The sequence below is a fragment of the Chenopodium album genome, chromosome 25 (assembly GCF_948465745.1).
Source record: "Chenopodium album chromosome 25, dcCheAlbu1.1, whole genome shotgun sequence".
Classification (NCBI taxonomy): Eukaryota; Viridiplantae; Streptophyta; class Magnoliopsida; order Caryophyllales; family Amaranthaceae; genus Chenopodium; species Chenopodium album.
This window is the reverse complement of record NC_137858.1, coordinates 6,575,871-6,599,716: the sequence shown is the minus strand read 5'-3', so window position 1 is coordinate 6,599,716 and position 23,846 is coordinate 6,575,871. Positions and strand designations below refer to the sequence as shown.

The 23,846-nt window shown below is 34.7% G+C and overlaps 3 protein-coding genes across 3 annotated transcripts; all 3 read left to right on the top strand.

The window, feature by feature from the left end:
* The first annotated feature begins 1,421 nt into the window (after positions 1–1,421).
* Positions 1,422–5,543, top strand: LOC145614309 (ent-kaurenoic acid oxidase 1-like). The gene is made up of 8 exons (XM_081669347.1): positions 1,422–1,654; positions 3,422–3,899; positions 4,004–4,270; positions 4,374–4,463; positions 4,544–4,622; positions 4,705–4,811; positions 5,202–5,323; positions 5,413–5,543. The coding sequence occupies exons 1-8, from the start codon at positions 1,422–1,424 to the stop codon at positions 5,501–5,503; spliced, it is 1,467 nt and encodes a 488-aa protein (XP_081525473.1). The 3' UTR covers positions 5,504–5,543.
* Positions 5,544–6,555: 1,012 nt separating this feature from the next.
* On the top strand, positions 6,556–16,426 carry LOC145613560 (ent-kaurenoic acid oxidase 2-like). The gene is made up of 11 exons (XM_081668673.1): positions 6,556–6,630; positions 7,245–7,342; positions 8,545–8,781; positions 14,526–14,649; positions 14,718–14,801; positions 15,020–15,286; positions 15,392–15,481; positions 15,575–15,653; positions 15,731–15,837; positions 16,060–16,181; positions 16,269–16,426. The coding sequence occupies exons 1-11, from the start codon at positions 6,556–6,558 to the stop codon at positions 16,357–16,359; spliced, it is 1,374 nt and encodes a 457-aa protein (XP_081524799.1). The 3' UTR covers positions 16,360–16,426.
* Positions 16,427–19,898: 3,472 nt separating this feature from the next.
* Positions 19,899–23,788, top strand: LOC145615599 (ent-kaurenoic acid oxidase 1-like). Its single transcript, XM_081670672.1, has 8 exons — positions 19,899–20,453; positions 21,909–22,386; positions 22,494–22,760; positions 22,892–22,981; positions 23,094–23,172; positions 23,267–23,373; positions 23,454–23,575; positions 23,698–23,788. The coding sequence occupies exons 1-8, from the start codon at positions 20,221–20,223 to the stop codon at positions 23,786–23,788; spliced, it is 1,467 nt and encodes a 488-aa protein (XP_081526798.1). The 5' UTR covers positions 19,899–20,220.
* Positions 23,789–23,846: the final 58 nt, after the last annotated feature.

The window sequence follows — 23,846 nt, the reverse complement described above, 5'->3', positions numbered from 1 at the left end:
ACGAGTTGAATTATGAGTCCATTTCTTCTTCAATAATGCAGTTACTAACTTACTATGCGTGAAAAAAGTTGAAAGGAATAAAGTATTCTCTTTGTTCGTGTATAATCAAGGATATGACATGATTTTACAAAAGGACCTAAAAAAGCTGCACAACGGAATAACAGTTAAGCTATGTAGGATACTCAATTAGCGTAAATAGTTCTCTACTGCTCCATCCTCAAAAGAAAATTCGTTTAATTGTTTTGAGGGCACACACTAATTTACTCAACGATTATAGTACTAGTTGGGATTATACTCAACAATCGTCGCTCCTATAGAGTATAAGCCGACATGAGTGACATCGGAGGCTACAGCTAGCCACTCCTACAGGCTACAGCCATCACCAATCCGAGCCCCCATGGAACCATCGTCCGAGTCTCCACCCACCCACACGTGTCGGACACAGGCTCGGGTAAACATCAAAGACAGTAGACTTACAAAACCAATTGTTGCTCACTTAAACAACATATTTACGTTAACAATTAATCATCTCACTCAATACTAAGGCCACGTTCAGTTTGGCCTATCGAAACAAGTATGATGTATATGCTTAATCCAGAAATATTAGATCAGATTAAATCAGATCATATATTTTTATTTGCGTAAATTTATCATTAAACATCTTTAGTTTCTTAGTCTTAAAAAATCTCTAAATTTTTTGTTTGAAACACATTAATACGAATTCAATAACATCTTTGAGGGTGATACAACATGTGATTGAATCCATCCAAAAAATACAGTAGGAATGTGTGGTTCTAGATATCCAAAAAACTAAATAGGACAGTTGGATGCATGACATTTTTTTTGAATAGGTTGGATGTATGACTTGATATCTCTTTCATTTGTTTCCTCAAAAGTTTAAATTGAAATCTACCCACTAATTAAAATTTTAAGTAATTAAGGAAAGAGATCAAAGATAGAATCAAGCTAATCCTTAGAAAATAAATCAAACAAAAAGAGAAACAAATCAAGCTTAATAAATCATAAAACCAAGCAACCAATGAGGGAGCAACAAATAAACAAAAAGAGGATCGAAAAAGAAAAAAAAGAAATCAAACAAAATCAGCATACCAGCTAATCCTTGCTTCACCATCAATATAAACCCCTACATTATTTTCATTTACATTCACAAAAAACTACATTCATTTCATCATTTCTCAAAGGTATATTTGTTTTAGTATTGTAACCATCATAACTTTTTCATATGATTACTTGTAAGATGCCTATATCTTCTGTTCGAAACTAATTGTCATGTATTAGATTTATTATTTTGTGACAATTAGATCCGGATGGAGGGATCGAATTATATATTAAGCTTAACTATTAACTATATATATATATTTTTTTGGGTTTATGTAGGTGCTGAAAAAGGTTATAGAAAGATGGACTTCAACCTTGTTTCCAAGGTGGCAATCTTCACTATGGGGTTATTATGGGTACTAAATTTGGTGCTAAGAAAAGTTCATGGTTGGGTGCACGAATCAAAACTTGGGAATAAGCGGTCTAGTCTGCCACCAGGTGACTTTGGCTTGCCTTTCATAGGCAACATGTGGTCTTTCCTGGCCGCTTTTAAGTCCTCTAATCCAGACTCCTTTCTCAATTCTTTTTTTACCAGGTTATCTCTTTATCTGTTTTCTCGTCACTTTATTACAACAATTTATTACTTACTTATATATATATATATATATATATATATATATATGGCCAAATTTTCTTATTTGCATATTCTTATTTCTACTCTTCATAATTTTGTGTGTGTGTGTTTTTTTTTGTGTGTGTTTTTTTTTTAAAAAAAAAGAGTATTATTTGTAGACAAACGCGGAAATTAATTTATTAAGTCTAGATCTGCTAAAGTTTGTAGACTTTTGGGAAAGAGTTCGTACAAATAAATCAATCACTAGAACCTGTATCTAGAGCTGTCAATTCGGGTAAATGGGTCGGGTCAATACGGGTTAATGTCAGGACCTATGTGGGTCGGGTTTGGGTTGGGTCATGCTTGAGTCAGGTCACGTCGGGTCATACATCTTTTCGGGTTCGGGTCGGGTTTAGGTCGGGTCAATAAAAGATCGGGTTACATTCGGGTCGGGTGAAAAACAAGTCGGGTAGGTAACAGGTCGGGTTGATTTCGGGTTTTGACGGGCCGGGTTAAATCGAGTTTGGGTCATTTGCGGGTTCGGTTCAGGTCAATAATTTATGGGTCACATTCGGGGTCGGGTCCTCTCTAGGTCGGTTCATGGTCGGGTTCGGGTCTCAAATACTCGGGTCAACTCGGGTCTAGCGTTGGTTTCAGGTCGGGTTAGGTCGTGTTCGAGTCACCATTTTTTTTCGGGTTCAGACGGGTTAGGGTTAGGGTCGGTATTTCGAGTCGTGTCAGCTTTTGACAGCTCTACCTGTATCCCATCTAGCCATTAAATGAAATACAGTATTTCCCGCCTGTCGTATTTGAACACAATGAAAAAAGTATTTGCACATGATGTATTTAAATTTAATAGACAACCTATTTTATTTATTTATTTATTTATTTTTTTGTTGTTGTTGTATATATATATATATAATTATTTATATAAAATTGTACATGTATATCAAGATGACGTTCGTGGGTAGGGATGACAATGGATCGGATTAGATCGGATTATGCAAAATTCGACTTCGACCCTATAAGATGTCGGATTTTTAATCTCCCTCTGCCTCCGACATCTGACTTACATTTCCAACCTTCCGACTCCAACCCGATCCAACTTCAAATCCGACTTTAAATTTAATTTTTATCCAATCATCAATAGCAACCCATATATATTCATGAATTGAAATATTGAATGATAAAAAATATTTAAGTACATTATATAAAAAAGTCGGATTCTAAGTAGACTCCGAACTTCCTCCGAGTCGGAGTTGTTTTTGTTAAACAAAGTCGGATTCGGATTATTATTTCTCGGATTCAATTCGGATTTTTTTCTTCGGATTGGATTGGACTGGAAGCGGATTCGGACTGGATTGCCATCCCTACCAGTGGTTAGTTTAGCCCAATCCCCACTCGGGCAACCTGTTTAATAGCTCAATTAAGACTTGCCTTAGGCCCGTCATTGATGAAGTCCAATGGACTAACCCATTTATGACTTTAATTTCATATATATGGGCTTAAACCCACCTAGAGTCCTAGACGGAATTTCTGATTAATTTATTATTTTTTTAAAAGAAAAATACGTCAAGATTAAGGGACCGTTCTCTCTTATTGAAATTTTTCTCATTTAGTGATTAAATAGATAAAGTTCGAACATTTTACTTGTATATTTAACATTTGATTATATATTTGTTTCATGTTAGCCGATCCCACTTATGAGATTAACACCTTGATTGATTGATTATATATTTGGTTGTGCAGATTTGGCAAAACAGGAATTTACAAAACATTCATGTTTGGGAGTCCAAGCATAATTGTTACAACACCAGAGATGTGCAGGAAAGTCTTGAATGATGATGAGCATTTCAAGCCTGGCTGGCCAATGTCAACTGAGGAGTTGATTGGTAGAAAGTCCTTCATTGCTATCCCCTACGAAGAACACAAGCGTCTTAGAAAACTAACCGCGGCTCCCATCAATGGACACGAAGCACTATCAAACTACATAGAGTACATTGAAGAAATCTCAATAGCTACTTTGGATAAGTTGAGCAAAATGGGAGAAATCGAGTTTCTCACTCAACTTCGTAAGCTAACTTTTCGTATCATCATGTACAACTTTTTGAGTTCCGAAAGTGAGCCTATCTTGGAGGCTTTAGAAAAGGAGTATACAACGCTTAACCACGGTGTTAGAGCAATGGCCATTAATATCCCTGGATTTGCATACCATAAGGCACTTAAGGTATTAGATAATTTGACAAACAAATATATTTTCCGATATCTCATATCTCTAATATAATTCCTCCTGATCTAATGTATTTGATTATGGATGAAAATTTTCGATAGGCTAGGAAGAACCTCGTGGCAGTGTTTCAAGATACAATAAATGAACGAAGGGCGCTAAAGAGAGATGGTGTTGCTATCAAAGCCAAGAGGGATATGATGGATGAATTACTTGAAGTTGAAGATGAAAATGGGAGAAAGTTGACTGATGAAGAGATTACAGATTTATTAATCATGTATTTAAATGCAGGACATGAATCATCTGCTCATACCATTATGTGGGCTACTGTCTTATTACAGCAAAACCCTGAATATTTACGGAAAGCCAAGGTACTAAAACAAGTAATTAGATACGAGTCAGTTTTGTCACGTCTATTATTAACTGCTTAGATAACAATCACAATTCTATGCTTTACCAAATCGTGGATTTCAGGCAGAGCAAGAAGAGATTATAAAGAACAGACCTGCAGGACAGAAAGGACTGACTCTGAAAGAAACCAGAAAAATGACTTATTTGTCACAGGTAAGTACTCATTCAGTCATTCCTATCTTTGAGCTTGTATTCTTATTAACTAAACTAACCATTTGTTTTACGAAATCAAGGTCGTAGATGAAACGCTTAGGTGGGTGACATTCTCATTCGTAGTTTTTCGTGAGGCGATATCAGACTTCAAGATAAATGGTCAGTAAGCTAAGAGATTCAAAACACATTTTCCTTATACATTGTAAAATTATGTAAATCCTAACAAAAGAATGTTTTACAGGCTATACTATTCCTAAAGGATGGAAAGTGTTGACATGGTTTAGGACTTGCCATTTAGATCCCGAAGTTTGGCCCGAGCCTATGAAGTTCAATCCCTCCAGATGGGATGTAAGTTAAATTAATTCTCCTCATAGTAAAGTAGAGGTGATCAAAGTTTAGACCGACCCGTTGGCCCGGCCCGATGTTAGAATTTTTCAGCCCAAAATATTTTTTTTAGACGGACTTAGGAATGCATTTTTATACATATTTAGTTAATTTTTTTAGACCCGCCCAAAAATTGCCCTAAAGCTCGCACGGCCTGACCTTTTTTGGGTGGGTTCGTTTGGGCACAAAAAACTAGCCCGAAGCTTGGCCTGGCCCAAGAAATGGGCTTATTTTTTCTACCTTCAGCCTAGCCTAAACCCGTCCCGCCCCGTCCAATGATCACCTCTATAATAAAGACATACTACTCCATATCAGTATATCACACAAAAACTAAATACTACATATATGTTGTAGGACCTTGCTCCAAAAGCAGGGACGTTCCTTCCCTTTGGTGCTGGGAGCAGGCTGTGTCCTGGAAACGATCTCGCCAAACTCGAAATTTCAATTTTTCTCCATCATTTTCTCCTTAATTACAGGTAATTATAATAGAGATTTATAGTTTTTTTTTTCACCTACAATCATGCTTTATTGAGCTTAATTTTGTGGCAAAAAATATGTTATGTAGGTTGGAAAGGACCAATCCCGAGTGCCCGGTGCAATTCTTGCCCCATAGAAGACCAAAGGATGCCTGCTTAGCTAGAGTAATAAAGATATAAGCTGCTTTCATTGAAGTTGTGTAGAAAATAAAGCAAGGAGACGTAACGTTTATTTGAGATTGATGTTTAGACTACAACCTATTAAGTACTGTTTTATTTTTCAGATTTGGTAATGAATTCATGTTTTGAACAATTTGGTTAATGTAATATTATGCATTTATGCTACCTCCTTGAGAAAAAATTATTGGGTTGCAATTAAAATTTATGTTGTATTAAATTACGATGTATATGCTTATTCCAGAAATAATTAGATCAGATAATATCAAATCAAATACCACTTTTGTTAAAAAAAACTCCTTTATTGCATGTAAAAAGTGATGGAGGCCGATGTAGTATTTTTATTTGCGATAATTTAACGTAAAACATCTTTGATTCCGTAGCGAAGAGAAATTTCAAATTTGTATAACCTTTGGCTTGTCTTTCTCATTAGCTCATCAAAGAATATATAAAGTTACAATTTGTTTTCTTTATTTAATAGGAACCTAAACCAGTTGTCCAAGTTATATTATAGGCGTGATTTTTTGATTATATATTCTAATTAAACATGAAATATAGGTGCAGTGATCAAAGCAATAGAATAAATAAATAAAAAATTAATAAGTGTGCATAATAATATTGGAAGCAACACAATAGTAATTAGAGAACAAATTAAAAGCGTCATAAACATGATACTAAATAATTATTAATAAAATTCTAGGTATGATATTAACAAGATTAATACAACACCTAAATATATGATACCAATAATTAATAAGAACAATTACCTGGAATAATCCCACTTTAGCTTTGGAGAATAATCGCACTTTGGGTTATTTTTAAATAATCTGACCTTTATACCCAATCCGCTCAAAAATGGTCCAACCGATCTGTAACTTGTTATAATAAGTTACCAGACACGCACATGGCGTCCTGTGATTGGTAAAAAAAATTAAATAAATAAATAAAATTTTTATAAAAGTTAAATTTTTATTTAAAGAAAAAATAAAATAAAAATAAATTAATGTTCAAAAAACATTCACCGCCCAAGCCACCATCGTCCCCGCCACACGACTATGGCTAACAAACCCCCACCCCCAACACTGGCTTCGGTGCGCTACCGACCTCCCCAATCTATTTCCTCGGGTCTGGTTTGGTGGGTTTTCGATTTTTCGGATGGGGTGGTTTTGGGGTTGGGTTCGATGGGGTGGAATCCCGCTCGACGCGTCAGTTTCGAGGTGGCGGTGGTTTCGGGTCTGGGTGAGGTGGTGATTCTAGGATCTGGGTTTGGGTGGTGGGGGGATGGTGGCTAAAACTTAGGTGGTGGTAGTTTTACTTTTGTTAATTTTTTTTTCAATTTTGGATAAATCAAGTTGCGACACATGTAAATTAACCTTAAAAAAAAAATACCTCTTCAAATGATTATTGGTCAATCGGGACCATTTTGAGCGGATTGGGTATAAAAGTTGGATATTTAGATATAACCCAAAGGTGGGAATAATTTAGGCGGACTCTTCCGGGCAATTTTTCCTAATTAATAATAAAATCCCTAAACATGATGTTAGCAAGAACATAACTCGTGGAATTAATTAAACGAAAGAATAATAAATTTACTTACTTCGATTGTGAAACCTTGCAACTACATCATGAATAAACATTTGTAATCTTCAATAAATATAAATCAAAATTTACTAAAACAAATTAAATTGAGTTTAGATTGAAACGAACTCTCAGGGTTTATGATCAACTTTTAATTTCATGTCAGGAACCGCCGATAGAGTTTCAGGTGAAGTATTGGTGCCTGGGAACACTTGATGGAGGAATTGTGAAAGATTTGAGAAATAAGAGATTAAGAGAAGAACAGTATGAGAGAGAATGTGAGCAGATTACGGTGCCCATAACCCTCAAAAAGCTACAGTATTTAAGAATAAATAAAACGGTAAAAAGAAAGATATTGTATGGATTAAGCAAGAATCAAGTGTTCCTTTAATTTTAAGACAAAAAAAAAGTGTGCCTTTAATTTCTTTCAATACTTACTCGAACCAAATGACAATATGATGAAAGGTTTTACTCATCATCGGGTTTTAGTTGAGGAGACAATTTTAGGTGTCCACAAACTAAATTAAGCATTAAATGCTAATGAGGTCAGATAATTTCAAATAAGATCAAACAAGTTCAAATAAATGAAAATCAGGTGAATAAAAATAGTATAAGTAGTTTAAAAATAAAGTTACAGTTTTGCCAAATTTAAAAATCAGATCAAGTAAACTAAATCTAGCCTTAAGTGACATGAGCATGGATGTCAGCCATCTTAACCGGTGTACATTATTTGGGGTGATACAACATGTGTATTGAATCCATCCAAAAATTTAAAATAATAAAAATGCCATGATATGCTTCCTAGATATCTAAAAATTAAATACAGTTGGACAATTTGAAATCTAACTTGATATCTCTTACATTTGTCTCCTTAACATATTCAAATTGAAATCTACCCACTAATTAAAAAATTTTAGTACTTAATTTAAGGAAATAAATCAAGCTAATCCTTGGGAAATAAATCAAACAAAAAAAGGAAACAAATCAACCCAGATGATGAATCATAAATCAAGCTACCAATGAGGGAGCAACTAATAAACAAAAAAAGGATAGAAAAAATAAAATAAAAGAAATATATAATAATAATAATAATAAATAATAATAATAATAATAATAAAAAAAAAATAAATAAAAAAAAAATAAAAAAACCCAAAAGAAAACTAGCATACCACAATAATCCTTGCTTCATCATCAATATAAACCCCCTACACTATTCATTTACATTCACAAAAATAATAGTCATTTGACCATTTCTCAAAGGTATACACTCATTTTTTTTTAAAGCATTGCAACCATTGTCATAAACCATCTGTCCGAAAGTAATTGGCATGTATTAAAACTATCATTATATGACAATTAGTTTTGGATGGATCAGAAAGAACGTATTATATCTTAAGTTTAACTATTGATTATATATATGTATTTTTTGGTTTGTATAGGTGTTGAAAATAAGTATCTCGTAATAGAAAGATGGATTTCAACTTTGTTTCAAAGGTGGCAATCTTCACTGTGGGGTTATTATGGGTACTAAACTTGGTGCTAAGAAAAGTTAATTGTTGGGTGTATGAATCAAAACTTGGGAATAAGAGGTATAGTTTGCCACCAGGTGACTTTGGATTGCCTTTTATAGGCAACATGTGGTCTTTCCTGGCAGCTTTCAAGTCCCCTAACCCAGACTCCTTTGTCAACTCCTTTCTTGTCAGGTTATCCTTTTATCTATTAACTTGTCCCTTTACTTATATAAGCAATTTATTACTTTATTAGATTGAAATTAATCATGTCATATTAGAGGAAAAAAAAACTTCATTGATATCAAACTAGGCAAAATTTTCTTGTATGTGTATGCTTATTTACAATTCAACTCACTATAATATTGTTTTAATAAAGAAAATTTAAAATTGTATTGTATTTGTGTTAATGCACATGGTAAATTCAATTTTAGAAGACAACCTATTTACTCAACAAAAATTAATAATTGTTCAAAAAAATAAATTAATAATCAATGTTTAGGTGGTTGTCTTTTTTTTTTTTTTATTATTTTTTTTATTTTTTTTTATTGTTAATATAAGTGTTTGCAAATTTAAATTGTATATCAAGTTGACATTCACGATGGTGATTAATAAGTTGATTGTTAAAAAAAATAGAGTTGATATTGGAGGTAGCTAGTGGGTTAGTTTGGCCCAATCCCCACCCGGGAAACCTGTTTAATAGCCCATTCAAAGGCTTGCCTCCGGCCTGGTGAAGAAGGTGGGTGGACCGGCTAGCCTAGTGACTCGCTTATGACTTTGATTTTCGTATGTATTAGGGGTGAGCACGGATCGGATATCCGATCCGAAATCCATTTTCGGATCGGATATCTGTATCCGAAAATTAGGATATTTGAAATCCGATATCCGATCCGAAAGCTTCGGATATCCGAAATTTTGATATCCGAAATTTTCGGATCGGATACGTCGGATATCTAGTATCCGATCCTTTCATTAGTATTGATCCTTTCTTTTGCAGAATATTAACCACAAATTACAAAATATTAAACCACAAAAATCAAATTTCAACATACAAAATTCAGAATCTCAAGACAACTAGAAATTGATGAGCATTAACTTAGAATCAAGTAATTAAAATCAACAATATAAGGCAAAAAAATAATCAACCTATATTATACTTAAAATACACTTATTGAAATCAACAGACAAGAATGAAGAACAAAAAACTCAAATTGTGAGAAGAGCGAAAAGTGGAAGAAGCTGTGAGGTGAAGAGAGTAGCCGCCGCTACCACCATCAAATTGGAGAAGCCACCGTCGATTTGGGACTGAGATCTGAGAGGAGACGCCGTCGATTTAGGAGCGCAATGAGGATTACGGTTGCAGGTTAAGGTGGTTGGAAGGAGTCGATTTGGGTTGTTGTTGCTGGTGGGAAAGGGCGGCGCATGCAGTACGGCAGTAGGGGTTGAAGGCTCAAGGCTGTTGAACGAGAATAGAGGAGAGAGGAGAAATGGAGAATGAAAGATCAGAGAAGGAGAAGAGAGGAGAGAGAAAAGGGCGGTGAGGTGGGTTGAAGGAATGGTTTAGGACTTTAGGGTTTCTTATTAGGGTATTTGGGCCTTTGGGGGGTATTTGGGCTTCTGGGGGTATGTGGGTTTGCTGGTCTGCTGGATGTAGCGATTTTTGGGTAGCATTTCGGATATCGGATCGGATATCCGATATTTGATATCCGATATCCGACTTTTTTCGGATATCGGATATCCGAAATTTAAATTTTTAATATCCGATATCCGATCCGAAATCAAATTCGGATCGGGTATCCATAATTTTCGGATCGGATGTGGATCGGATCATCGGATTTTTGGATTTTCAGATAGTTTTGCTCAGCCCTAGTATGTATGGGCTCACAGAGCCTCACACCCATCTAAACCGGCCAATATATAGCGACTCTATTTATTTAGACCTAGCAAACGGGTCATTTGGGTTGAATACGGTCAAGTCAATTTTGAGTCAGGTAACATTAGGGTTGTGCTTGGGTTTGGTTGAGTCTAGTCAATTCAGGTTTTGGCCGATCTGAGCTGGGTCGTGTCATTTTGGGTCGAATGTGTTTGGGTCAAAATCGAGTCGCATCTAGTGTCTTTAGTGTGGACTAAGCTCAAATCAATATTTTTATTTGGTCTATGAGTTCATTTACAACTGGAGATTTGAGTCATTTATGGCACCATATATTTTTTTTTCGGGTATTTGGTAATTTTTGTTAGGGACATTTCGGACATCGGGTCTGTTCAGGTCAAACAATTCGGGTTAAAATCATATCAAGTCAATTTCCGATTGGGTTATTTTGGTTATCGGGTCAACTTTGAGTTGGGTACGGGTCGGGTAACTCTACTTTTGGGTTGGGTCGAGTACATTTTTGATTTGGATCAAGTCTTGGAGTATAATACACGAAATCGGAGCAATTTAGGAGGTGTCGGGAGTTGGTGTCGGAATTTCACGGAACAGTACGGGATGAATCCTGGGATCATATAATATTGTGTGGACCCAAATATATCAGGCAACGTAAAAGCCTCGTGAAAGCTTATAGTCAATACAAGAGACATGTACGAAAACGGGTAAAATGACCATTTAAAGGCAAATTGGATGGTTCCACCCACCCAATTAAACTCTCGACGGGTATTAGGGACCATGGTAAACATCTCTGCAATTTTTATTTTCGAGCGAAAAAAGGTAAAAAAATTCCTCAAAATCCCATAGGGTCTCAAGGCTTTTCACCACCGGGCCCTGAAACATCAAAATTCCTCAAAAAGCGTGGATTATAGTCAATTTGGTAATTTTTTTTAAATTTTTTCGCCGGATATAAAAATTACTGAGATGTTTACAAGGTCCCTAATGTCCTCCGGGAGTCAAATTGGTTCGATGAAACCATCCAATAAGCCTTTAAACGCTCATTTTACCTGTTCACGACTTGAAGTGATTTCGTAAACTCAAGCTTACCACGGACGTTATGACAACATATAATGATCAAATGTGGTTTCAAACGGAATTATATAACCCCGAGATGTATCCCTTAGAGTCTCAAAGCTTTTCGCCACCAGGCCCCTAAACCTCAAAATTCCTCAAAAAGCGTGGGTTATAGCCTTCAATTCAATTTTGTAATTTCTTGACCTTTTTTCGCTCGGAATTAAAAATTGCCGAGATGTTTACCATGGTCCCTAATATCCCCCGGGAGTCAAATTGGGTCGGTGAAACCTTCCAATATGCCCTTAAACGGTCATTTTACCCGTTCACTACTTGAAGTGATTTCGTAAACGCAAGCCTACCACAGACGTTTATGACAACATATAATGATCATATGTGGTTTCAAACGACATTATATGACCTCTAGATGTATCCCTTAAGGTTTCAAGACATTTCGCCACCGGGCCCAAAACCTCAAAATTCCTCAAAAAGCGTGGATTATAGCCTTCAATTTTGTAATTTTGACCTTTTTTTCGCCCGAAAACAAAAATTAACGAGATATTTACCATGGTCCCTAGTATCCTCCAAGAGTCAAATTGGATCGTTGGAACCATCCAATATGCCATTAAACGGTCATTTTACCCGTTCACGACTTGAAGTGATTTCGTAAACTCAAGCCTACCACGGACGTTTATGACAACATATAATGATCAAATGTGGTTTCTAAGGAATTATATGACCCCGAGTTGTATCCCTTAGGGTCTCAAAGCTTTTCGCCACCAGGCCCCAAAACCTCAAAATTCCTCGAAAAGCGTGAATTAACCTTTAATTTTGTAATTTTTTGACCTTTTTTGCCCTAAATAAAAATTTCCGAGATGTTTACCATGGTCCCTAATATCTTCCAGGAGTCAAATTGGATCAGTGGAACCATCCAATCTGCCCTTAAACGGTCATTTTACCCGTTCACGACTTGAAGTGATTTCGTAATTTCTAGCCTATCGCGGACGTTTACGACAACATATAATTATCAAATGTGGTTTCAAACGGAATTATATGACCCCGAGTTGTATCCCTGAGGGTTTCAAGGCTTTTCGCCACCGGGCCTTGGAACCTCAAAATTGCTTAAAAAACGTGGATTATAGTCTTTAATTTTGTAATTTTTTGACCTTTTTTTGCCCAGAATTAAAAATTGCCGAGATGTATACCATAGTCCCTAATATCCCCCGGAAGTCAAATTTGATCGGTGGAAACATCTAATATGCCCTTAAACGGTCATTTTACCCGTTCACGACTTGAATTGATTTCGTAACATCAAGCCTACCACGGACGTTTATGACAACATATAATGATCGATCAAATGTGGTTTCAAATAGAATTATATGACCCCGAGATATATCCTTTAGGGTCTCATGGCTTTTCGCCACTAGGCCCCAAAACCTTAAAATTCCCCAAAAAGCGTGGATTATAGCCTTCAATTTTGTAATTTTTTGACTTTTTTTGCCCGGAAATAAAAATTGCCAAGATGTTTACATGGTCCCTAATATCCTCCGAGAGTCAAATTGGGTCGGTGGAACCATCTAATATGCCCTGAAACGGTTAATTTACCCGTTCACAACTTGAAGTGATTTCGTAAACTCAAGCCTACCACGGACGTTTATGACAACATATAATGATCATCTATAGTTTCAAACGGAAATTATATAAACTCGAGATGTACCCCTTAGGGTTTCAAGGTTTTTCGCCACCCGGCTCTGAAACCTCAAATTTTACTCAAAAAGCGTAGATATAGTCTTCAATTTTGTAATTTTTTAACCTTTTTTCGAATGGAAATAAAAATTTCCGAGATGTTTACCATGGTCCCTAATATCCTCTGGGAGTCAAATTGGGTCGGTGGAACCATCCAATATGCCCTTAAACGACCATTTTACCTGTTCACTACTTGTAGTGTTTTCATAAAATCAAGCCTATCACGGACGTTTCTGACAACATACAATGATCATATGTGGTTTCAAACGGCATTATTTGACCCCTAGATGTATCCCTTAGGGTTTCAAGACATTTCGCCGCCGGGCCCTGAAACCTCAAAAGTGCTCAAAAAGCGTGGATTATAGCCTTCAATTTTGTAATTTTTGACCTTTTTTCGACCGGAAATAAAAATTGTTGAGATGTTTGCCATTGTTCATTAATATCCCCCAGGATTCAAATTGAGTCGGTGGAACCATCCAATATGCCCTTAAACGGTCATTTTACCCGTTCACAACTTGCTGTGATTTCATAAACTCAAGCCTACAACGGACGTGTATGACAACATATAATGATCATATGTTGTTTCAAACGGCATTATATAACCCCTAGATGTATCCATTAGGGTTTCAAGACTTCGCTACCGGGCCCCGAAACCTCAAGATTCCTCAAAAAGCGTGGATTATAGCCTTTAATTTTTTTAATTTTTTGATCTTTTTTCGCCCGGAAATAAAAATTACCAAGATGTTTACCATGGTCCCTAATACTCTCCGGGAGTCCAATTGGGTCGGTGGAACCATCCAATATGCTTTTCAACGGTCATTTTACCTGTTCACAACTTGTAGTGATTTCATAAACTCAAGCCAACCACGTACGTTTATGACAACATATAATGTTCATATATGGTTTCAAACGACATTATATGACCCCGAGATATACCCCCTAGGGTTTCAAGGCTTTCTTCCACCAGGCTCCAAAACCTCAAAGTTTCCTCAAAAAGTGTGGATTATAGGCCGGGTCACGTGTTGTCGTGTTGGGTCAAGATTGCTAGGTCTAATTCTATTATTGATGCAAAAGGAATTGCTCATCGAATTTGCTGATTGTCTTTATTTATTTTTAATTTTTAAAGAAAAATACAACAAGGTTAAGGGAGTCTTCCCCCACGATTGAAATTTGCTCCTTTAGAGGTTAAATTGATATTTTAAAAACATTTTATTTTAACTTGTACATGTAACATTTCATTATACGTTTGGTTGTGGAGATTTGGCAAAACAGGAATTTACAAAGCCTTCATGTTTGGGAGTCCAAGTATAATTGTGACTACACCTGATATATGCAGAAAAGTCTTGAATGATGATGAACATTTCAAGCCTGGTTGGCCGTTGGCAACTGAGGAGTTGAGCGGTAGGAATCCCTTCATTACTATCCCCTCCAAAGATCACAAGCGTCTTAGGAAAAGGAGTACACAACACTTAACCATGGCATTCGAGCCATGGCAATTAATATCCCTGGATTTGCATTCCATAGGGCACTTAAGGTATTATTGGATAATTTATTTGTGTTTGCAACATTTCAAACATGCGGGCCTGTTCTCTTTAGCTTATTTTCAGTTCAGTTCTTATCTTAATTTCCTTCTCTTAGTTAAGTTCAGTTCAGCTCCAATAAGTTCAGTACAATATAGTCAATCAGAATAGGCCCTTAGTTGATTTCTTTCAATATAATGTATATATGATCATGGATGAAAATTTTCACTAGGCTCGGAAGAATCTTGTGGCAGTGTTTCAAGAAATAATAGATGAACGAAGGGCAGTGAAGAGAGACGATGTTGCTATCAAAGCCAAGAGTGATATAATGGATGATTTACTTGAAGTTAAAGATGAAAATGGGAGAAAATTGACTGATGAAGAGATTATAGATCTTCTGCTTATGTATATAAATGCAGGACATGAATCATCTGCTCATATGATTATGTGGGCTACTGTCTTATTACAGCAAAACCCTGAAATTTTTCAGCAAGCCAAGGTACTATAACACTTCAAATCTTGCGCTTTATCTTATGACTAATCGGATATGAGTTAGTTTTGCCATAACTATTCTTAACTGCTTTACCAAATTGTCGGATTTCAGGCAGAGCAAGAAGAGATTATAAAGAAAAGACCTGCAGGACAAAAAGGACTAACCCTGAAAGAAACTAGAAATATGCCTTATTTGTCTCAAGTAAGTGCTAAGTACTCACCTCCTCCTCACATCCCATCTTATCTTTGAGCTTGTGTTTTTCGCTAAACTAACAACTTCTTTTATGTAATTAAGGTCATAGATGAAACACTTAGGTGGGTGTCGTTCTCATTTGTAACCTTTCGTGAGGCAATATCAGACTGCAAAATAAATGGTTAGTGACATATTCAAAACAGATTTTTCTTGTATATAGTAAAAAGAAATTAAAGCTAACAAAAGAATGTTTTACAGGTTATACTATCCCTAAAGGATGGAAAGTGTTGATATGGTTTAGGACTTGCCATTTAGATCCCAAAGTTTGGCCCGAGCCTATGAAGTTCAATCCCTCCAGATGGGATGTAAGTTAAACTAAATCTCTTCTCATAACAAAGACTTAGGGCCTGTTCTCTTCAGCTTATTTTCAGTTCAGTTCAGCTCCAATAAGTTATGTTCAGTTCTTATCTTCATTTTCTTCTCTCACATATATAAAATATTCAGTTCAGTTCAGTTCAGCTCAGTTCAGTCAAACAGAACAGGCCCTTAACGTACAAAAACTAAATACTACGACGTTTATCTTGTAGGACCTTACTCCAAAAGCAGGGACTTTCCTTCCCTTTGGTGCTGGGAGTAGGCTGTGTCCTGGAAACAATCTTGCCAAACTCGAAATTTCAATTTTTCTCCATCATTTTCTCCTTGGTTACAGGTAATTTCATATAGTTTTGAATTTTTTTTTTTTTCACTTGGAATCATGCAATGGGCTTACAATTTTGTGGCAAAAATTGTGATGCAGGTTGGAGAGGACCGATCCCGAGTGCCCGGTGCAGTTCTTGCCTCATAGAAGACCAAAGGATGCTTGCTTAGCTAGAGTAAAAAAGATATGAACTGCTTTCAGGTAAGTTATGTAGAAAATAAAGCAAAGGAGTTGTAATGTTTATTTGAGACTAATGCAAAGAGCACAACCTATTTAAGTACTGTTTTATTTTTCGGATTTGGTAATGAATTCATGTTTTGAACTATTTGGTTAGTGTAATATTAATATATTATGCATTTATGCTACCTCCTTGAGAAAAAATTATTGGGTTGCAATTAAATTTTAATTGATGGTATTAAATTATGATGTATATGTTTATTCAAGAAATAATTAGATCAGATTTTATCAAATTGATCAAATACTACTTACATTACTTAGCTTTTAAGATGTAACAAAGGGGTATTTTTTGTGAGACAAAAAAATAAAACTCCTGTATTGCATGTAAAAAGTGATGGAGGTAGTATTTTTATTTGTGTTTATTTAACATAAAACATATTTAATTCCGTAGTGAAAAGAACTTTGCATAACCTTTGGCAGTTTGGCTTGTCTTTCTCATTAGCTCACTAGTTACAATATTCCTAACCCTAGAATAAATGATATACTAAGAAACTAGGATAATCATCAAAATACATAATAATATCACGAATCTACATTCTAACAAATATACCACAAGATATTCTCAAAATATATTATACGATATTATTATCTCAATGCCCCCCTCAAGTTGGAACATGTGGTTCAAAAATACCCAACTTGGAAAGTAGAAAGTCAAAATGGATTTTGCCAAGAGCTTTTGTGAAAATATTCGCAAGTTGAGAATTGAAGTCAAAACATGAGAAGGAGAAATCAAGCCTTCATTAATCGTCTCTCGAACAAAGTGACAATAATCAACCTCAGTGTGCTTTGTCTATTCACGAAAAAAGGATTTTTTGCAACGTGTAATGCTGTAGACACCTAAAAATGTCTCCCCGACCGAAACCAAATGATGAGTAAAACCTTTCATTGCCATTTGGTTCAAGTACAGTATTAAAAGAAAGAAACGCTTGATGTTGCTTAAAAATACATTCCATTTCCATTTTCTATCATTTCACAAGCCATTGTAGCCCTTTTAATAGCCTAAACAATTTTCATAACTCAAAATCCATCCACATATCGTATCCCAATTTCATAATCTCATAACTACAGTCCGAAACCGAGCAAATATGAGATATGATAGAAACACTAAACTCTATCAAAAACCGACACCCTTACACTATTTTGCCCATATCTTTGATCTAGAAAAGTCATTGACTTGACCTTTCCAACGATATATTATTTGCGTTAATTTTAGTTTGGGATCTAAAGTTGTGATAAAAACATAAACCACAAAAATTGGAATTTCGCCGTGGCGTAACAAAAAGTTGCAATGCGACAGACTTTAAAGTGTCATGACACGACAGTAACTGATGTGGCACGATGGTGTTGTGGTTTTGGCGATGCAATTTCTATCTTTTTTAATTTCCGTTTTATTCCTATAAATCCTGTAATCTTTCAAAGGTTACGAACACTGTTTTCTACTAACCTTCACTCTAATACTCTTATTTGCTTAATCTACCATCCTTCTAAACCATTGAAAATTCCTCACTGAAGTGTTCCTAGACATCAATGCTTCACACGAAGCTCTATCGGCAGTCCACAGCGTATGTGAAAGGTTGATCATAAACCCCGAGGATTTCAATCTAAATTCAATTTAATTTTTCTTCTTAATTTAATAGGAACCTAGCTAAACCAGTTGTCCAAACTATCTTATAGGCGTGACTTTTAATTACATTATCCCAATTAAACATGCAATATAGGTGATCAAAGCAATAGAATAAATCAAATAAATTTAGTAAGAGTGCATAATAATATTAGAAGCAACGCAATAGTAATTAGAGAACGAATTTAAAGCATCATCAACATGATACTAAATAATTATTAGACCGATTGTCCAAACTGTTGGATTTCCTTTTAATGAATGATTAAGCTTGCTTCCCCTCAAAATAATAATAATAATAATAATAATAATAATAATAATAATAATAATATATAAAATCTTACGCATGATACTAACAACATTAATACAACACTTAAATATGATACTACAATTAATAATAAAATCCCTAAACATGATGCTAGCAAGAACATAACTCGTAGAATTAATTAAACGAAAGAATAATTAAATCTACTTACTTAGATTGTGAAAACCTTGCAACTACATCATGAATAAAACGGTTTGTAAACTTCAATAAAAAAAAATATACATCAAAATTTACTAAAACAAAGTAAATTGAGTTTAGATTGAAAACCTTAGGGTTTATGATCAACCTTTCACGCCGTGGACCGGCGATAGAGGTTCGAGTGAAGTATTGATGTCTAGGAACACTTGAATGAAGGAGGAATTGTGAAAGATATGTGAGATAAGAAATAAAGAGAAGAAGAATTTGAGAGAGAATGTGAGTAGAAAATTGTGCCCGTAAGGTCGTAACCCTCGAAAAGATACAATATATATAATATTAAAACGGGAAAAAGATAAAAAATTGTACGGATTTTTGGGCAAGAATCAAGTGTTCCTTTAATAAACAATAACTTAATACTAATTAAAACAGACACTTGAAGTGACACGTGTCACATCCCGATGCTGATTTTTCCCTCCAAACCCCCTTTTCCTTTATAAACAATTATTTTATTTTATTTATTTATTTAATTTTTTTTTAATATTTGATACATTTATAATAATATCATTCTAAATCTTTAATATTATGACAAAAAATATTACTTTTATTTGGTGTTCATAATTCTTCCATACACATTTACATAAAATATTATTCCAACTCCTTTATAATTAATTACCTGATAAATGGAGTAATATTAGATTTTGATAAAACTTTTACAAAAAAAAATACACTTACCGTGCATGGCACGGGGCCTAAGCTAGTTTCTTTCATTACTTACTCGAACCAAATGGTGATGAAAGGTTTAATTCATCATCAAGTTTCAGTCGGGAAGACATTTTTAGGTGTCTACAAACTAAATCAATTTTTAAAGTCTAAAGAGTTCAAATTCAAATAAGATCAGACAATGCAAGTTCAAATAAGTAAAATCAGGTGAATAGAAATAGTAAGATGTCAGCCCGGTGTACATTATTTGAGGTGATACAACATGTGTATTGAATACATCCAAAAATTAAAATCAATAAGAATGTCATGCTTCCTAGAAATCTAAAAAATTATATTTAGTTGGACAATTTGATATCTAACTTGATATCTCTTACACTTGTCTCCTTAACGTATTCAAATTGAAACCTACCCACTAACTAAAAAATTTAGTACTTAAGGAAAGAAATCAAGCTAATCCTTTGGAAATAAATCAAACAAAATAAAAAGGAAACAAATCAAGCCAATATCAAACAAAAGAGGAAACAAATCAAGCCAAATGAATCATAAAATCAAGCTACCAATGAGGGAGCAACTAATAAACAAAAAAAAAAAAAAAAAAAAAAAAAGATAGAAAAAAGAAATAAAGAAATTAAACAAAACTAGCATACCACATGATCCTTGCTTCATTATCAATATATATAAACCCCCTACACTATTCACTTACATTCACAAAAACAATATTCATTTCTTCATTTTTCAAGGCATGCACGCTCTCATTTTATCTTATCTTATCTTTTTTATAAAAAAAATAGCATTGAACCATTATTTTTTTTTTCTTTTTTCTTTTTTCATAAACTTATAATATAGACGCTTACACCATATGTCCGAAACTAATTGTCACATATTAGAACTCTCATTATGTGACAATTAGTTTTGGATGGATCGAATTATATATTAAATTTAGCTGTTGATTATATTTATTTATTTTTTTTGGTTTGTGTAGGTGTTGAAAAAAGGAATCCCGTGATAGAAAGATGGAATTCAGCTTTGTTTCAAAGGTGGCAATCTTCACTTTGGGGTTATTATGGATACTAAATTTGGTGCTAAGAAAAGTTCATGGTTGGGTGCATGAATCAAAACTTGGGGATAAGAGGTATAGTTTGCCACCGGGTGACTTTGGATTGCCTTTTATAGGCAACATGTGGTCTTTCCTGGCAGCTTTCAAGTCCACTAATCCAGACTCCTTTGTCAACTCATTTCTCGTCAGGTTATCCTTTTATCTATTCTCTCGTCATTTTCCTTATTTAAGCAATTTATTACTTATTCATATTTGATTGAAATTAATCATGCCATATTAGAGAAAAAATTTCATATCAAACTAGGCCAGATTTTCTTGTTTGTGTATGCTTATTTTACAACTCTCTATAAAGTTGTGTTAATAAAGACAAATTGTAAAATTGTACAGTGTTTGTGTTAATGCACATGGTACATTTAATTTTAGTAGACATCTTATTTACTCAACATATGTTAGTAATCTAATATATACTTCGTATACATAAAGGGAAGATTTTAGCCACGTACTTCGTATGATTTAATTATTTTAGCGCGCCATTCAAGATTATAAATTTTAGTTGTAGCCAATTAAATGAGAGATTATTTATTTCTTTTAGAATTAATTAATTCAATGTCACACAAGCAATTAGCGAATGATATTTTTAAGTTTAAATTGATTAAATATAAAATATTATCTTTTGATATTAGGAATTTAATCTATATATGTAACAAATTTTAGCACATAAATAAAATAAAATAAAATTTCAAAATTTTAAACCGTGCATTGCACATTCGATCGGACTTCATCTAGTTATCTTTTTTTTTAAAAAAAAGTTAATAATCAATGTTTAGCTGATCGTCTATTTTTTTTTTTTTTTTTTTTTTTTTTGTTAATATTAATCTTTGCAAATTGAAAAAATTAAATTGATTGTTCAAAAAAAAAAAAAAAAAAAAAAGAGGTATGATGAGGGTGGACCGGCAGTGGGCTAGTTTGGCCCAATCCCCGGCAGCCTGTTTAATAGCCCAATTAAGGCCCTGGTGAGGGTGGACCGGCCCAGTGGCCCACTTATGACTTTGATTTTCGTTTTTATGGGGTCACGACAACCTACACCGGTCATTGGCACCTCTATTTAGACGTAGCAAACGGGTCATTTGGGTTGGATATGGGTCTAGTCGATTTCGAGTCAAATAATATTCGGGTTGCGCTTGGGTTGGTTCGGGTTGGGTCAATTAAGTTTTCGGCCAGTTTGGATTGGATCAATTTCGGGTCAAGTGTATTCGGGTCAAAATCGAGTTGTTCTTTTTGTGTCGTTACTATGGATTAAGCTCAAATCAATAATTTAATTTGGTTTGTGAGTTTAGTTATAATTGGGGATTTTAGTCATTTATGGCACCAAAAATTTTTAGTTTAGTACTTGATAAATTTAGTTCAGAACATTTCGAATATCAGGTCTGTTCAGGTCAAACAATTCGGGTTAAAATCATATCGGGTCAACTTTAGGCCGGCTTAATTTCGAGTTGGGCATAATCGAGTCGGGTCATTTTGGGTATAGGGTCAACTCCACATGAAAGAATACCGTGGGTAAGTTGATAATTTAAGATCATTTTATTTTATTTTAATTCATTTTACTTATACATTGAACATTTAATGATATGTTTGGATGTGCAGATTTGGCAAAACAGGAATTTACAAAGCCTTCATGTTTGGGAGACCAAGCATAATTGTTACAACACCTGAGATATGCAGGAAAGTCTTGATTGATGATGAACATTTCAAGCCTGGCTGGCCAATGTCAACTGAGGAGTTGATCGGTAGGAATTCCTTCATTGTAATCCCCTCCGAAGATCACAAGCGTCTTAGGAAATTAACTGCCGCTCCTATCAATGGACATGCAGCACTATCAAACTACATAGAGTACATAGAAGAAATCTCGAAAACTACTTTGGATAAGTTGAGCAAAATGGGAGAAATCGAGTTTCTCAATCAACTTCGAAAGTTAACTTTTCGTGTCATCATGTACATCTTTCTGAGTTCAGAGAGTGAGTCTATCTTGGAGGCTTTAGAAAAGGAGTACACAACACTTAACCATGGCCTTCGAGCCATGGCAATTAATATCCCTGGATTTGCATACCATAGAGCACTTAAGGTATTAATTGAAAATTTGTTTTGTTTGCAACATTTCAAAAATGCCTGCTTTAGTTGATTTCTTACGATCTAATTGTAAATATGATCATGGATGAAAATTTTCACTAGGCTCGGAAGAGACTCATGGCAGTGTTTCAAGCAATAATAGATGAACGAAGGGCAGTGAAGAGAGACGGTGTTGCTATCAAAGCCAAGAGAGATATGATGGATGAATTACTTGAGGTTAAAGATGAAAATGGGAGACAATTGACTGATGCAGAGATTATAGATCTTTTGATCATGTATTTAAATGCAGGACATGAATCATCTGCTCATACCATTATGTGGGCTACTGTCTTATTACAGCAAAACCCTGAAGTTTTTCAGAAAGCCAAGGTACGAAAACACTTCAAATCGTGCACTTCATCCTATGATTAATCGAATATGAGTCGGTTTTTCCACATCTATTCTTAACTGCTTAAATAACACTCACAATTCTATGCTTCATCAAATCGGTCGGGTTTCAGGCAGAGCAAGAAGAGATTATAAAGAACAGACCAGCAGGACAGAAAGGACTGACTCTAAAAGAAACCAGAAAAATGCCTTATTTGTCTCAGGTAAGTGCCAAGTACTCTTGTCAAAAAAATAAAAAACTACTCTCCTCACATCCCACCTTATCTTTGAGTTTGCATTCTTCGCTGAAGTAACCATTTCTTCTATGAAATTAAGGTTGTAGATGAAACACTTAGGTGGTTGACATTCACATTCGTAGTCTTTCGTGAGGCGACATCAGACTGCATGATTAATGGTTAGATACATTCAAAACACATTTAACTTGTATAAAGTAAAAAAAAAAAAAAAAAAGAAAAGAAAAATTAAGCTAACAAAAGAAAGTTTTACAGGTTATACTATCCCTAAAGGATGGAAAGTGTTGATATGGTTTAGGACTTGCCATTTAGATCCCAAAGTTTGGCCCGAGCCTATGAAGTTCAATCCCTCCAGATGGGATGTAAGTTAAATTAAATCAATTTCTTCTCATAACGAAGACTTAAATAAAGTACAAAAGCTAATACTACGTTTATGTTGTAGGACGTTGTTCCAAAAGTAGGGACTTTCCTTCCCTTTGGTGCTGGAACCAGACTCTGTCCAGGAAACGATCTCGCCAAACTCGAAATTTCAATTTTTCTCCACCATTTTCTCCTTGGTTACAGGTAATTTAAAATAGTTTTGAAGGTTTTTTTTTTTTTTTTTTTTTTTTTTTTTTTTTTTTTTTTTTTTTTCACCTGGAATCATGCACTGGGCTTAAAATTTTGTGGCAAAAATTGTGATGCAGGTTGGAGAGGACCAATCCCGAGTGCCCGGTGCAGTTCTTACCTCATAGAAGACCATCAGATGCCTGCTTAGGTAGAGTAATAAAGATATGAGCTTCTTTCATTTAAGTTCTGCAGAAAATAAAGCAAGGAGTCGTAGCGGTTATTTGAG

Bases quoted from the DNA above. Each gene is read 5' to 3' on its own strand.
- LOC145615599 (XM_081670672.1), top strand. From the start codon at position 20,221: ATGGAATTCAGCTTTGTTTCAAAGGTGGCAATCTTCACTTTGGGGTTA. The intron at 22,387-22,493 runs GTATTAATTGAA...AATTTTCACTAG, and splicing joins CATACCATAGAGCACTTAAG to GCTCGGAAGAGACTCATGGC. The intron at 22,761-22,891 runs GTACGAAAACAC...GTCGGGTTTCAG, and splicing joins AAGTTTTTCAGAAAGCCAAG to GCAGAGCAAGAAGAGATTAT.
- LOC145613560 (XM_081668673.1), top strand. From the start codon at position 6,556: ATGGCTAACAAACCCCCACCCCCAACACTGGCTTCGGTGCGCTACCGA. The intron at 14,650-14,717 runs GCAACTGAGGAG...CAAGCGTCTTAG, and splicing joins TCAAGCCTGGTTGGCCGTTG to GAAAAGGAGTACACAACACT. The intron at 15,482-15,574 runs GTAAGTGCTAAG...TATGTAATTAAG, and splicing joins ATATGCCTTATTTGTCTCAA to GTCATAGATGAAACACTTAG.
- LOC145614309 (XM_081669347.1), top strand. From the start codon at position 1,422: ATGGACTTCAACCTTGTTTCCAAGGTGGCAATCTTCACTATGGGGTTA. The intron at 4,464-4,543 runs GTAAGTACTCAT...TACGAAATCAAG, and splicing joins AAATGACTTATTTGTCACAG to GTCGTAGATGAAACGCTTAG. The intron at 4,623-4,704 runs GTCAGTAAGCTA...AATGTTTTACAG, and splicing joins ATCAGACTTCAAGATAAATG to GCTATACTATTCCTAAAGGA.